This window comes from Scyliorhinus canicula, chromosome 13, assembly GCF_902713615.1.
Source record: "Scyliorhinus canicula chromosome 13, sScyCan1.1, whole genome shotgun sequence".
NCBI classification, from domain to species: Eukaryota; Metazoa; Chordata; class Chondrichthyes; order Carcharhiniformes; family Scyliorhinidae; genus Scyliorhinus; species Scyliorhinus canicula.
In genome coordinates this window covers 47790411-47806456 of record NC_052158.1, presented here as the reverse complement: position 1 = coordinate 47806456, position 16046 = coordinate 47790411, and the positions used below count along the sequence as shown (strand labels likewise).

Here is a 16046-nt window from a genome sequence, read left to right as displayed (position 1 = left end):
TGGGTGTGTGGGGGTTGTGGATGGGGGTGGGTGTGTGTGGTGTGGGTAGGGGGTGGGTGTGTGGGGAGTGTGGGTAAGTGTGCGGGGTGTGGGTGGGGGTGGTTGTGTGGGGAGTGTGGGTAGGTATGTGGGGAGTGTGGGTGGGGGTGGTTGTGTGGGGAGTGTGGATGGGATGGGTGTGTGAGGGTTGTGGATGGGGGTTGGTGTGTGTGCAGTGTCGGTAGGGGTCGGTGTGTGGAGTGTGGGTGGGGATGGGTTTGTGGGGAGTGTGGATGGGGTGTGTGTGTGGGGAGTGTGGGTGGGGGTGGGTGTGTGGGTGGGGGTGGGTGTGTGGGGAGTATGGGTGTGGGTGTGGGGAGTGTGGGTGGTTGTGGGTGTGTGGAGTGTGGGTGGGGGTGGGTGTGTGGGGTGTATGGGTGGGGGTGTGCGGAGTGTGGGTGGGGGTGGGTGTGTGGGGAGTGTGGGTTGGTATGTTGGAAGTATCGGTGGGTGTGTGGGTAGTGTGGGTGGGAGTGGTGTGTGGGTGGGTGTGGGGGTGTGGGGAGTATGGTGGGGTGGGTGTGTGGGGACCATGGGTGGGGGAGTGTGTGTGGGTGGGGGTGGGTGTGAGGGGAGTGGGTGTGTGTGTGTGGGTGGTGTTGGGTGTGTGGGGTGTGGGTGGGGGTGGGTGTGTGGGGAGTGTGTGTGGGGGTGGGTGTGTTGAGTGTGGGTGGAGGTGGGTGAGGGGTGTGGGGTGGGGGTGGGTGTGTGGGGAATATGGGTGGTTGTGGGTGTGTGGGGACAATGGGTGGGGGTGGGTGTGTGGGGAGTGCGGTTGGGGGTGGATGTGTGGGGACTATGGGTGGGGGTGGGTGTGTGGGGAGTGTGGGTGGTGGTGGGTGTGTGGGGGACTTTGGGTGGGGTTGGGTTTGTGGGGACTATAGGTGGGGGTGGGCGTTTGGGGACTATGGGTGGTGGTGGGTGTGTGGAGACGATGGGTGGGGGTGGGTGTTTGGGGAGTGCGGGTGGGGTGGGTGTGGGGGGTGCGGGTGGGGGTGGGTGTGTAGGGAGTGTGGGTGGGGTGGGTGTCTCGGGGGTGCGGGTGGGGGTGGGTGTGTGGGGACTATGGGTGGGGTGGGTGTGTGGGGAGCAGGTGGGGGTGGGTGTGTGGGGAGTGCGGGTGGGGGTGGGTGTGTGGGGAGTGTGGCTGGGGGTGGGGGTGTGGTGTGTGAGTGGGGGTGGGTGTGTGTGGAGTGTGGGTGGGTGTGTGGGGAGTGTGGGTGGAGGTGGGTGTGTGGGGAGCGGGGGTGGGTGTGTGGGGAGTGTGGTTGGGCGTGGGTGTGTGGGGAGTGTGGGTGGGGGTGGGTGTGTGGGGTGTAGGTGGGGTGGGTGTGTGGGGAGTGTGGGTGGGGGTGGGTGTGTGGGGTGTGGGTGGGGTGGGGTGTGTGGGGAGTGTGGGTGGGGGTGGGTGTGGGGACTAGGGTAGGTGTGGAGTGTTGGGAGTGCGGGTGTGTGGGGGTGTGGTGTGGGTTGGGGGTGGGTATGTTGGGAGTTCGGGTGGGTGGGGTGTGTGTGGGTGGGGAGGGGTGGGGGGTGTGTGTGGGAGTGTGGGTTTATGTAGTGGTGGGTGTGGGTGTGGTTCGGGGTGTGGGTGGGGGTGGGTGTTGGTTTGGGTGGGTGTGTGGGGGTGTGGGTGGGGTGGGGGTGTGGGGATGTGGGTGGGGTGGGTGTGGGGAGTGTTGTGGGGGTGGGGGTGTGGATTGCGGGTGAGGTGGGTTTTGTGGGAGTGTCGTGGGGTGTGTGTTGGGGGAGTGGTGGTGTGGGTGTGTGGGGCTGGGTGATGGTATGTGATTGGGGATGAGGTGGGGTTGTGGGTGTTGGGGGGTGGGGGAGGGGTTGTTTGTGGGGGATGAGGGTGGGGGTGGTGTGTGGTGATGCGATTAGGGGTGTGGGGGTGGTGGGTTGTGGGGGAGGGGTGTGTGTGTGGGGTGTGGGTGGGGGTGGGTGTGTGGGAAGTGGGGGTGGGTGTGTGGGGAGTGCGGGTGGTGGTGTGTGTGTGGGGAGTGCGGGTGGGGGTGGGTGTGTGGGGAGTGTAGGTGGGGGTGGGTGTGTGGTGTGTGGGTGGTTGTGGTGAGTGTGGGTGGGTGTGTGGGGACTATGGGTGGCGGTGTGTGTGTGGGGTGTGGGTGGGGGTGTGGGTGGGGGTTTGTGTGTGTGGAGTGTGGGCGGGGGTGGGTGTGTGGGGAGTGAGGGTGGGGTTGGGTGTGTGGGGAGTGGGCGTGGGTGTCTGGTGCGTGCGGGTCAGGGTGGGTGTGTGGGGAGTGTGGGTGGGGGTGGGTGTGTGGGGAGTGTGGGTGGGGGTGGGTGTGTGGGGAGTGTGGGTGGGGGTGGGTGTGTGGGGAGTGTGGGTAGGGGTGGGTGTGGGTGTGGGTCGGGAGTGTGGGTGGGGGTGGGTGTGGGGTGTGGGTGGGGGTGTGTGGGGAGTGTGGGTGGGGGTGGGGGTGTGGGGAGTGTGGGTGGGGGTGGGTGTGTGGGGAGTGTTGTTGGGGGTGGGTGTGTGGAGTGCGGGTGAGGGTGGGTTTGTGGGGAGTGTGCGTGGGGGTGGGTGTGGGAGAGTGGGTGGGTGTGGGTGTGTGGGGCGTGGGTGAGGGTAGGTGTGTGGGAGTGAGGGTGGGGTTGGGTGGGGGTGGTGGGGAGGGGTGGTTGTGTGGGGAGTGAGGGTGGGGGTGGGTGTGTGGGGAGTGCGAATAGGGGTGGGTGGGGGTTGTGGGGGAGGGGTGTGTGTGTGGGGTGTGGGTGGGGGTGGGTGTGTGGGAAGTGGGGGTGGGTGTGTGGGGAGTGCGGGTGGTGGTGTGTGTGTGGGGAGTGCGGGTGGGGGTGGGTGTGTGGGAGTGTAGGTGGGGGTGGGTGTGTGGTGTGTGGGTGGTTGTGGTGAGTGTGGGTGGGTGTGTGGGGACTATGGGTGGCGGTGTGTGTGGGGTGTGGGTGGGGGTGTGGGTGGGGGTTTGTGTGTGGAGTGTGGGCGGGGGTGGGTGTGTGGGGAGTGAGGGTGGGGTTGGGTGTGTGGGGAGTGGGCGTGGGTGTCTGGTGCGTGCGGGTCCAGGGTGGGTGTGTGGGGAGTGTGGGTGGGGGTGGGTGTGTGGGGAGTGTGGGTGGGGGTGGGTGTGTGGGGAGTGTGGGTGGGGGTGGGTGTGTGGGGAGTGTGGGTGGGGATGGGTGTGTGGGGAGTGTGGGTGAGGGTAGGTGTGTGGGGAGTGAGGGTGGGGGTGGGTGGGGGTGGTGGAGGAGGGGTGGGTGTGTGGGGAGTGAGGGTGGGGGTGGGTGTGTGGGGAGTGCGAATGGGGGTGGTTGGGGGTGGTGGGGGAGGGGTGGGTGTGTGGGGAGTGTGGGTGGGGTGGGTTTGTGGGGAGTGTGGATGGGGTGTGTGTGGGGAGTAGTGTGGGTGTGGGTCGGGGGGGGGGGGGGGGGGGGGGGGGGGGGGGGGGGGGGGGGGGGGGGGGGGGGGGGGGGGGGGGGGGGGGGGGGGGGGGGGTGGGGGGGGGGGGGGGGGGGGGGGGGGGGGGGGGGGGGGGGGGTGGGGGGGGGGGGGGGGGGGGGGGGGGGGGGGGGGGGGGGGGGGGGGGGGGGGGGGGGGGGGGGGGGGGGGGGGGGGGGGGGGGGGGGGGGGGGGGGGGGGGGGGGGGGGGGGGGGGGGGGGGGGGGGGGGGGGGGGGGGGGGGGGGGGGGGGGGGGGGGGGGGGGGGGGGGGGGGGGGGGGGGGGGGGGGGTGGGGGGGGGGGGGGGGGGGGGGGGGTGGGGGGGGGGGGGGGGGGGGGGGGGGGGGGGGGGGGGGGGGGGGGGGGGGGGGGGGGGGGGGGGGGGGGGGGGGGGGGGGGGGGGGGGGGGGGGGGGGGGGGGGGGGGGGGGGGGGGGGGGGGGGGGGGGGGGGGGGGGGGGGGGGGGGGGGTGGGGGGGGGGGGTGGGGGGGGGGGGGGGGGGGGGGGGGGGGGGGGGGGGGGGGGGGGGGGGGGGGGGGGGGGGGGGGGGGGGGGGGGGGGGGGGGGGGGGGGGGGGGGGGGGGGGGGGGGGGGGGGGGGGGGGGGGGGGGGGGGGGGGGGGGGGGGGGGGGGGGGGGGGGGGGGGGGGGGGGGGGGGGGGGGGGGGGGGGGGGGGGGCGGGGGGGTGGGGGGGGGGGGGGGGGGGGGGGGGGGGGGGGGGGGGGGGGGGGGGGGGGGGGGGGGGCGGGGGGGTGGGTGGGGGGGGGGGGGGGGGGGGGGGGGGGGGGGGGGGGGGGGGGGGGGGGGGGGGGGGGGGGGGGGGGGGGGGGGGGGGGGGTGGGGGGGGGGGGGGGGGGGGGGGGGGGGGGGGGGGGGGGGGGGGGGGGGGGGGGGGGTGGGGGGGGGGGGGGGGGGGGGGGGGGGGGGGGGGGGGGGGGGGGGGGGGGGGGGGGTGGGGGGGGGGGGGGGGGGGGGGGGGGTGGGGGGGGGGGGGGGGGGGGGGGGGGTGGGGGGGGGGGGGGGGGTGGGGGGGGTGGGGGGGGGGGGGGTGGGGGTGGGGTGGGGGGGTGGGGTGGGGGGGTGGGGGGGGGGGGGGGGGGGGGGGGTGGGGGTGGGGTGGGGGGGGGGGGGGGTGGGGGGGGGGGTGGGTGGGGTGGGGGGTGGGGGGGGTGGGGGGGTGGGGGGGGGGGGGTGTGGGTGGGGGGGGGGGGGGGTGGGGGTGGGGGGGGGGGGGGGGGGGTGGGGGGGGGGGTGGGGTGGGGGGGGTGGGGGTGGGGGGGGGGGTGGGGGGGGGGGGGGGGGTGGGGGGGGTGGGGGGGGGTGTGGGGGTGGGGGGGTGCGGGGGGGGGGGGGGGGGGGGGGGGGGGGTGGGTGGGGTGGGGGGGGGGTGGGGGGGTGGGGGTGTGGGTGGGGGTGGGTGTGTGGGGAGTGTGGGTGAGGTTGGGTGTGTGGGGTGAGGGTGGGGGTGGGTGTGTGGGGAGTGTGGGTGGGGGTGGGTGTGTGGGGAATGTGGGTGAGGGTGGGTGTGTGGGGAGTGAGATTGGGGGTTGGTGTGTGGGGAGTGTTGGTGGTGGTGGGTGTGTGGGGTGTGGGTGAGGGTGGGTGTGTGGGGAGTGTGGGTGAGGGTGGGTGTGTGGGGTGAGGGTGGGGGTGGGTGTGTGGGGAGTGTGGGTGGGGGTGGGTGTGTGGGGAGTGTGGGTGAGGTTGGGTGTGTTGGGTGAGGGTGGGGGTGGGGGTGTGGGGTGTGGGTGGGGTGGGTTTGTGGGGTGTGTGGGTGGGGGTGGGGGTGTGGGGAGTGTGGGTGAGGGTGGGTGTGTGGGGTGTGGGTGAGGTTGGGTGTGTGGGGTGAGGGTGGGGGTGGGTGTGTGGGGAGTGAGGGTGAGGGTGGGTGTGTGGGGGGTGGGGGTGTGGGGTGTGGGTGGGGGTACGGGTGGGTGTGTGGGGAGTGTTGGTGGGGGTGGGTGTGTGGGGTGTGGGTGAGGGTGGGTGTGTGGGGAGTGTGGGTGAGGGTGGGTGTGTGGGGTGAGGGTGGGGGTGTGTGTGTGGGGTGTGGGTGGGGGTGGGTGTGTGGGGAGTGTGGGTGGGGGTGGGTGTGTGGGGAATGTGGGTGAGGGTGGGTGTGTGGGGAGTGAGGGTGGGGGTTGGTGTGTGGGGAGTGTGGGTGGGGGTGGGTGTGTGGGGTGTGGGTGAGGGTGGGTGTGTGGGGAGTGTGGGCGAGGGTGGGTGTGGGGTGAGGGTGGGGGTGGGTATGTGGGGAGTGTGGGTGGGGGTGGGTGTGTGGGGAGTGTGCGTGAGGTTGGGTGTGTGGGGTGAGGGTGGGGGTGGGTGTGTGGGGTGTGGGTGGGTGTGTGGGGAGTGTGGGTGAGGGTGGGTGTGTGGGTGTGGGTGAGGTTGGGTGTGTGGGGTGAGGGTGGGGGTGGGTGTGTGGGGAGTGAGGGTGAGGGTGGGTGTGTGGGGGGTGGGGGTGTGGGGTGTGGGTGGGGGTGGGGGTGTGGGGAGTGTGGGTGGGGTGGGTGTGTGGGGAATGTGGGTGAGGGTGGGTGTGTGGGGAGTGAGGGTGGGGGGAACACAAACAATGACCATCAGACATTCCGAATCCTCATTCACCTGGTAACCCAGCCATTGCGAATGGCATGGATGCTGGCATGTGGGGCAGGGTGGGGGTAAGGCCTTCCCCTGAGGGGGAGGGGCTGGGTTACATGTGTGGCATGCGGTGGGCAGGGTTAGTGCCAGGGGCATGGAGCAGCTAACTCACCCTGACCACCCTGAGGAGGGTGTGGAGTTTCTTCCAGCACTGCATTCCAGGCACTGACCTCCTCTGCTCCATGCGCCCAGTCACGGTGAACAACGGCGCCTGGTGGCTGCCCTCCCAGGGTCATCCTTCTCTCCTCCACGGTCTCTACGAGGGTGTCCAGCTCTGTGTTCCTGAACCGTGGTGCTGCTCTGCTTCCAGCCATCTTGTTGTCTGCGATGGTGTGTGGGGGGGAAGGAACATTTAAGTGCGTTTGCGGCGTGTCAGCCTCATGGCTCATGGGCTGGTTTAGCTCACTCGGCTAAATCGCTGGCTTTTAAAGCAGACCAAGCTGGCCAGCAGCACGGTTTGATTCCCGTACCAGCTTCCCTGGACAGACGCCGGAATGTGGCGACTAGGGGCTTTTCACAGTAACTTCATTGAAGCCTACTCGTGACAATAAGCGATTTTCATTTCATTTTTCATTCATTTCATGTGCGCCAATCACTGACCCGGTGAAACCAGCACCGTTTTCCACGGCATTGATTGTGTTCCACATGGCGATGGTGTTAGCCCATTGAATGTAGCTGAGTCGGTGCAGCTGTTGTGCCGTTTTTCTCTGGCCTAAAACTCCACTGTTTCCACGCGGTGTCAGCATTTAGTCTCAAATTCGGAGAATCCAGCCCGAAGTGTTGGTGCCAACGCAGAATCCGTGGACATGTATGACCGGCGCTGTAACTGGACCCGTTGCACTGCCATTAAGGGGCCAGCACCGGCCCCATGTGGACTAGAATCGATTCTCATGGGAAATGGTGCCAAATTCACCGGTTTTGCAATGGACACCCAAAGGCTGACAAGCTGCAGCCGCATTTACACACTGCACCCCACACACACCATCCCAGCCAACAAGATGGCAGTGAGGAGAGCAGCCCCAGTGTTGACTGACGCCGAGATGGAGACCCTGTTGGACACGGTGGAGGAGAGGCAGATGACGCTGTACCCCGGCACAAGAAGGAGGCTGCCAGCTTCCGGCGTCCATCGTGCCTGGATGCAGGGGGCAGGGACCGTGAGCGCCAATAGCAACAACATCCAGACGGGTCAGCAGTGCATTCATAAACTGCACAACCTCCTCAGGGCGGCCAGGGTGAGCAGACAGCAGTGTGCCCCTGGCATTAAGCCTGTCCACACACACCTCTAACCCTACACACCCATCCCCACCTCCTGGACAACGGCAGAATCCCCATGCCGACACCCATACCAGCTGCCATGGCCGGGTGCCCAGCCACGGAGGCCAACACCTACCCACCCCCTGGGCTGCAGGTGTCGAATTGTCTGACACTGTTGTTTTATGTGCTCCCCACCCCCGCTACCAAGGATATGACAGGAGGGGGGCCGTTGGACTTGTAGGCTCTCAGCCTGGCAGAGCAGAGTGCCCTGGATGTGGTTGGCAGCCAAATGAAAGGGAGGTCGCCGGGGTGGAGCTCGACCGCAGGCAAAGAAGTGAGACCCAGCTAAGTTGTACTTCACTGTGTGTCAACCAGCACCCCCTCCACCCCCCACCCCTCCGCCCAACACTACCATCACACCACCCTCACCCCCACACCAACCTCACCCCCGCTCCACCATCACGGCAACACAACCCTCACCCCCATTTCATCATTACACCAACTCACTGTCGCCCCCTCACCGCTCTCACCCACACCCTTACCCTGTCCACCCCCGCCACCCCAGCCCGTGATCTAATCATGTGTTTTGTCTTCTATCTTGCAGGACCTGTTGGGGATAGGGCGGGTCCATCATTGATCTACGGTTCCCGGCCTGTGCAACATCCACAACCACGGCATCCTCGTGAGCTAAGTATGTATAAAGGAGGTAAGGGGATGTGGGGTGGGGGGCTTCGGGGGTGTGGTATGATGGGGTGATGGGGTTGGTGGTGGGGGTGAGGTGTGTGGGGTGGGGGGCTGCGGGGGTATGGTCTGAGGGGGTAATGGAGTTGGGGCGGTGTGGGGTGAGGGGTGTGGGGGGTGGGATGGGAGTGAAGGCTGTGGGTTGAGGGGGTGTGGGTTGAGGGGCTGCTGTGTGTGGGGGGAGGTTGGGATGTCCACACACGTGTCATGGGGATCCGCAACCAAGCGGGGTGTCACTTCCTCACACGCTGCTGAGCTCCGCCTCGCCACCCTTTCCTCTGGCGACTGACCAAGTCCAGTGCCGTCTGCTCGGGAATGGTGAGGGGCCGCAGTTCTGGTGGTCCCCCTCCCGTCTTCTCCCACTCCCGGCAGTTGTGTACCCTTCTCTGGGGGATGTGGGGGAAAACACAAACTGTGACACCGTTAGACCTTCCGAATCCTCAGTGGCCAGGACACCCGGACATGGCGGATGGCATGGGTGCTGGCATTTGGGGCAGGGTGGGGTTTGGGTGTCCCTTGGGGGATGGGCCAGGGTTACCGGTGTGTGTGTGAATTTGGGTCACTAGACGGCCATTGTTGTCGCGGGTCTCCGCATCAGTCTGTGGTCTCCGGATAGGCGTCAGTTGCCACAACCGCAGCGGATAACTCCCGTCACCCAGGACCCAACCACCGGCGGTGGGTCTCCAACATGTCAGGAAACATTGAGTGTTCCAGGATGAAGCCGTCGTGCCCACTGCCCGGGTATCTGCCGCTGAGGTGAATGCTGCAGAGCTGATGGTCACATATCGGATGCACGGTCATTGAGTGTAACCCCTTGTGCAGAACGGCCTGTCATCTCCAGGTCCTCATCGGGAAATGCATCCCGTCAATCACCTCCTGGTCCCAGGGCAACCTGTCGATGGCAGAGAAGCCCGCTGTCCAGGCATCCTAGTGGGTACGGTCCACATTGAAATGGTTGTATTGAGCTGCCTGGGCCTCCGTGACAACGCGATGCACCTGTGCACTGAGGTCTGTGAGATCCCAGACAGGTCCCCACTCAGCCACTGGACGGACCTCTTGGTGTAAAGGTTCAGGGCAACTTTCATCTTGATGGCCACCGAAAACATGTGTCCTCCCCCATATCCCTGTGGTGCCAAGAATAAAGAACAAAGAAAAGTACAGCACAGGAACAGGCCCTTCTGCCCACCAAGCCTCTGCCGAACCATGCTGCCTTTCTAAACTAAAATCTTCTACATTCCTGGGTCCGTATCCCTCTATTCCCATCCTAATCATGTATTTGTCAAGATGCCCCTTAAATGTCACCATCACCCCTGCTTCCACCACCTCCTCCGGCAGCGAGTTCCAGGCACCCACTACCCGCTGTGTAAAAAACGTGCCTCGTACATCTCCTCTAAAACTTGCCCCTCGCACATTAAACCTATGCCCCCAATTAATTGACTCCTCTACCCTGGGAAACAGCCTCTGACTATCCACTCTGTCTATGCCCCTCATAATTTTGTAGACCTCTATCAGGTCGCCCCTCAACCTCCATCATTCCAGTGAGAACAAACCAAGTTTATTCACCCGCTCCTCATAGCTAATGCCCTCCATACCAGGCAACATCCTGGTAAATCTCTTCTGCACCCTCTCTAAAGCCTCCACATCCTTCTGGTAGTGTGGCGACCAGAATTGAACACGATATTCCAAGTGTGACCTAACTAAAGTTCTATACAGCTGCAACATGACTTGCCAATTCTTATACTCAATGCCCCAGCCAATGAAGGCAAGCATGCCGTATATCTTCTTGACTACCTTCTCCACTGTGTTAGAACATAGAACATAGAACGATACAGCGCAGTACAGGCCCTTCGGCCCTCGATGTTGCACCGACATGGAAAAAAAACTAAAGGCCATCTAACCTACACTATGCCCTTATCATCCATATGCTTATCCAATAAATTTTTAAATGCCCTCAATGTTGGCGAGTTCACTACTGTTGCAGGTAGGGCATTCCACGGCCTCACCACTCTTTGCGTAAAAAACCCACCTCTGACCTCTGTCCTATATCTATTACCCCTCAATTTAAGGCTATGTCCCCTCGTGCTAGCCACCTCCATCCGCGGGAGAAGGCTCTCGCTGTCCACCCTATCTAACCCTCTGATCATTTTGTATGCCTCTATTAAGTCACCTCTTAACCTTCTTCTCTCTAACGAAAACAACCTCAAGTCCATCAGCCTTTCCTCATAAGATTTTCCCTCCATACCAGGCAACATCCTGGTAAATCTCCTCTGCACCCGTTCCAAAGCTTCCACGTCCTTCCTATAATGAGGCGACCAGAACTGTACGTAATACTCCAAATGCGGCCGTACTAGAGTTTTGTACAACTGCAACATGACCTCATGGCTCCGGAACTCAATCCCTCTACCAATAAAGGCCAACACACCATAGGCCTTCTTCACAACCCTATCAACCTGGGTGGCAACTTTCAGGGATCTATGTACATGGACACCGAGATCCCTCTGCTCATCCACAGTACCAAGAATTTTACCATTAGCCAAATATTCCGCATTCCTGTTATTCTTTCCAAAGTGAATCACCTCACACTTCTCCACATTAAACTCCATTTGCCACCTCTCAGCCCAGCTCTGCAGCTTATCTATGTCCCTCTGTAACCTGCAACATCCTTCCGCACTGTCTACAACTCCACCGACTTTAGTGTCGTCTGCAAATTTACTCACCCATCCTTCTGCGCCCTCCTCTAGGTCATTTATAAAAATGACAAACAGCAACGGCCCCAGAACAGATCCTTGTGGTATGCCACTCATAACTGAACTCCATTCTGAACATTTCCCATCAACTACCACTCTCTGTCTTCTTTCAACTAGCCAATTTCTGATCCACATCTCTAAATCACCCTCAATCCCCAGCCTCCGTATTTTCTGCAATAGCCGACCGTGGGGAACCTTATCAAACGCTTTACTGAAATCCATATACACCACATCAACTGCTCTACCCTCGTCTACCTGTTCAGTCACCTTCTCAAAGAACTCGATAAGGTTTGTGAGGCATGACCTACCCTTCACAAAACCATGCTGACTATCCCTAATCATATTATTCCTATCTAGATGATTATAAATCGTATCTTTTATAATCCTCTCCAAGACCTTACCCACCACAGACGTTAGGCTCACCGGCCTATAGTTACCGGGGTTATCTCTACTCCCCTTCTTGGTTTTGCCCCCACAACCCAACGATGTGCAGGGTAGGTGGATTGGTCACACTAAATTGCCCCTTAATTGTAAAAAATTAATTGGGTAATCTAAATTTATACAAAAAAAATCGGCATCTTCTGCGATTTTGCCATTGGAACTGATTTTCTGCCCAATCACCTTTCCAGATTTCGGTGTCGGCCAATGGAAAATCCGACCCATTGTACTAAATCTCCGCTGCTGGGGTGGTTCCTTGTCGAGAAAATAAGATTCCGATTTGAATAAGCATTAATAAGTTGCAAATTTTTTTCGGACATCTCTCCAGGGGACACGAGAGCCGCTTTTAAATCGTTGTGAAAGTCAGAGAATCTGATTCCAAACTAACTTCCCGCCTTCGGGAAACTACTGTATTCAACTCACTCAGAATCTGCCCCGTGTCCTGTCCTGATGGGAAAGGAAGATCCCGTCATCTGTGGGCTGGTTTAACACAGGGCTAAATCACTGGCTTTGAAAGGAGACCAAGGCGGGCCAGCGGCACGGTTCAATGCCCGTACCAGCCTCCCCAAACAGGTGCTGGAATGTGGCCACTAGGGGCTTTTCACAGTAACTTCATTTCAAGCCTATTTATGTCAATAAGCAATTTTCAATTACTGTCAAATTGCATTGGCTGTTTGTGGGAATATTTTGTGAGCTGATTGGCTGCGTGTTTATTATAAAACGTCTGAACCTTCAGATACTGGGCAGGATTCTCCGATTGCAAATGCCGAAATCGCGTTTGCCGATTGGCCGGAGAATCCGCTTTTACGCCGAAATCGGGGACAGTGCCGTTTTCTTGATGCCCCGCCTCCTCACCAATGGCTAAATCGCTGAGCGCGGCGCACGCCTTTGGAACGGCCTCACCGGATGTCACCTGAGGCCCTCACCCGATGCTCCGCCCTGACTTCCTGACAGTGTGGGTTACGTGTGCTCACAGTTGTTGGGGACCTGGCGTGGCGGCTGTGGACTATGCCCAGCGCTGCCACAGTTGGTCGGGGGTGGGGGAGCCATTCCGCTGGCCGGGGTTCCACTGCGGTGGATGAGGGGACTGGTGGGGGGGTGGTGAGGGGGGTTGCAGGAGGGCATTATCTGGCAGAACGGGCCCGTGTGCGGCCGGCGCCATGCTGTAAGGCGCAGCCGCTGCAGGTAGCCGCTGTGCGCATGCACGGCCACGGACCCGGCAATTCTCCGTCCGTATCTGCAGGGAAAGCGGGGGTGCTTTGCCTGGGGCGGCTGCTAGCCCCCAACATGCAGTGCATCGGTGCGGGGGCGGCACCAACTTTTTGATCAGAAGAACACATGCTCCGGACATAGCCTGAAAATCAGAGAATCCAGCCCACTGTCTCTGATCTTTGAAACTGTCCGGATCTGTCAGCTGATGGGAAAGGTCCTGATTCTCCGCTGTCGTGATTCTCTGTTCTGCCGCCAGCCCACCCACGCCCGGGGATTTCCCAACGGTGTGGGGCTGCCCACAATGAAACCCCATTGGCCGGTTGGCGTGATGGAGAATCCAATCCGATATCTTTCTTCTCTCCGGTCTCTGATAACAGGTGTTGCGATCTCCATCCGGGGATACCACCACCCAACCCTACAGGATAGTGATTCAAATACTCAGCCATTTCTTTGTCCCATATTATACATTCACCTGTTTCTGTCTGCAAGGGGCCTACATTTGTCTTTACTATCCTCTTTCTCTTCACATATCTATAGAAACTCTTAGTGGCAGTCGTTATGTTCCTTGCAATCTTACTTTTGTATTGTATTTTCTCCTTTTAAATCAATCCTGTGGGCCTTCTTTGCTGAATATTAAATTGCTCCCAATCCCAATAGATATCCATTCCAGAAGTGATGATGTGTCAGTCGCTGATAAGATGGAAAGCGAGTGACTCCCTGGCAAAAAACAAGTATGCGTCAACTCCCTAAAGAAGGTTAAAGTGGAAGATCCAGTGAGGATTACGAACAGCCCAAGGTCTCCACATTCTCACTAAATGAAAGCTTCATTCCTGGGAAACAGCCTCTGTTTGATCGCTTCACTCCCCTAACCCCTGACCCTGTATTACTGCTGTCTGAATAATGTGGTGTCATCAGAAATAAAACTTACTGCATTGATCACGGCTTCATATCTCTGTCTTGTTTCTCTTTAGGATCAGGGTGTCTGCAAACAATGTGGAATGAGGCTGGGAACAGATGTGGGAATTCCAGGAAATGGGAAGGGGAGGTCAGTTAGAATAACCCATTCAGATATGGAGGGACTCAAGATGAGTCCCACAATGTCAGCACACTGACCATTCACAGTTCAAGATATCTCTCAAATACCGGGGAGTGGAGAAGGAGCTGAGGGTCTGGCAGTGGTTGAATGTTCCGGGGAAAATGGTTTAGGAGCTGGGGAGTTGATTTAGGAGATGTGGAAGGGATTCAGAGGGAGGGTAACATGCTCAGCTATTGGACAAGGGTTCTGGGACAGAGCAATGATTTCTGTTGCTGATGAAGAAATTTAGGGGCTGAGAAAGTTTAGCTCATTTGGCTAGACGGCTGATTCATGATATAAAGCAAGGTTGGAAGCACAGGGTCAATTCCCATCCCAGCTGACGTTATTCATAAAGGCCCAGTCTCCTTAACCTTGCTCCTCACCTGAGATGTGGCAATCCTCAGGTTAAATCACCACCAGTCAGCTCTACCCCTCAAAGGGGAAAGTAGCCTATGGTCGTCTGGGACTATGGCGACTTTACCTTCTACATCGAGGTATAATGGGCTGAGGGACATGTATCAACTTCTGCACCCACCAGCCGCCCCAGTATAAACCAGCACTCAGGCGTCTGCCTGGGTCCCTGGACTTGGTTCCATGGGCAACTCCTTCAAGAAATACAAAGTATGTAGATGCTGGAAATCTGAAATAAAAAGAGGAAATTCTGGAACGCTCAGCACTTTAGGTATCATTTAGAGAGAGACGGAAACAGAGTTAAAATTGACGGTGTCTGACCATCCATCAGCCTGTAATAAAACCCTTACTGATAGGCGCTGACTCATAACGGCTGCGATTCCCACAGTTCCCTGTGCCCCAAAAACCACTCTATCATTGGCCCCAGGTGCTGAGATTGCACATGCTCCACAGACAGCTCTTATTCTGCCTCTGAGAGCCGCAATGTTGCTGAGGCTGCGCTCGGCCACGCCCAGCTTCCTGGAGCTGCAACTGGCGCCGGGTCGGAGAATCCCCAGGGGGGAGGGGGATGGAAGCGATCGCACCCTGCTGCCCTGATGCCGGCTTCCTCATTCTCCAGAGCCATTTTTCGGATGCCAGCGTGAACGCGCCATGCCGGTTGGGGGCCGATGACAGCCCCAGTGATTCTCCGGCCTCCGATGGTCGAGTGGCCGACGAGTTTGCCCGATCCCGCCGCCATGGATTACTCACCTCGCACACGGCAGGACCTGGAAGGTGACCTGGGGGGGGGGGGAACCAACCGGGGGGGGAGACGTTCACGGTACCTGGCCCGTGATCGGGGCCTACTGATTGGCGGTCGGGCTGGTTCCGTGGGGCCTACTTTACTCCGCGCTGGGAACCTGTAGGGCTCCGCCAAATTGCCAGAGGGCCGGCGTGGAGAAGGGAACCCCCACGCATGGGCCGAATCACACCGGCCATTCCGGAGTCGTTGGCGCCGGTTTTCAGTCCGGCGAACGGACATCAGCCAGTGTCAGCAATATTGAGGGAGGAGAGGGTCAGTAACCAGTGAATGTAAAACTCAACCCAGCCAGAGTCACAGTTTCAGGCGAGAGAGAAATGTTCACTAAAAGGAGATATTTTGGAGATTCTGTATTTGGTTTCAATTTACAACATTGGGTGAACAAGAGAGGAAAGAATATTCCAGATAAACTAAAATCATCTTTTCTGAGCTTCCATCCGACACTTTGTATAAAAATTAGACTTAATGGCTGGGATTCTCCATTAGCTGCTGCCAAAATCCCGAAACATGACTAGGCGGAGAATCGGCTCCGATGCCAAAATTGCTGTAGGTGCCAATTTGATGCCAAATCGCAATTCTCCGTCACCTCGACAGTGGCATCAATGCAGTCTGGAACACATCTTCAGTAAACACCGTATTCTCCAGGGGCTCCGTGATTCTCCACCTCCAATGGCCAAGTTTCTGATGGCGCGGTTTGCTTGTGCTCTCAAAAATCATGAAACTGGTGTTGTGGCTGCAAAGCGATGGGGGGGAGGGAGAAGCTGGAGAGGCACAATTGTGGGCTGCCGGGCCAGTCACTGGCCGGGCTGGCTGGGGTGACGGGACCCTACCAGGGGTTGGGGGGAGGGACATGACAGGGGATCAGGCCATGTGGCTGGGGTGATACCACCCCTCCTCACATGACTGGAGCGTGGCCCAGGCACGGACACCCATTACTGTGGCCTATCTTACTGTGTACCCCACTGACCATCCACCTTGGTCCCTGATTCTGCAGTGCCCCCGCCACCCACTCCCAAATCCCACACTCTGCCATATCCCCCACCCTGGCACCAGATTCCGCACAGTCAGTGACTCAAGCTCGGAATCAAACCTGGGGCCTTGGTGCAGTGAGGAAATAGTGCTAACCACTGTGTTACCATGCTGCCTTCCACGTTGCTTCCATGTCGCCATACGATTAGCGGGCCTGACCCAGAACTCTCCAGGGACTCCATGATACTCCGCCTCCAACGGGAGGAATTACCTTTCGCAGGTTGTAATTGTGGTTTTAAAAA

The 16046-nt window shown here is 60.8% G+C and overlaps 1 protein-coding gene across 1 annotated transcript in view; it reads left to right on the top strand.

Moving 5' to 3' along the window:
• Positions 1-13430, top strand: part of LOC119975596 — a 52136-nt gene extending 38706 nt beyond the window's left edge. Inside the window, exons 6-7 of the mRNA XM_038815381.1 lie at positions 7957-8043; positions 13148-13430. Of these exons, the coding sequence (XP_038671309.1) occupies positions 7957-8043; positions 13148-13203 (143 nt within the window). The 3' untranslated portion in view covers positions 13204-13430. The remainder of the gene's footprint in view (positions 1-7956; positions 8044-13147) is intronic.
• The last annotated feature ends 2616 nt before the right edge of the window (positions 13431-16046 follow it).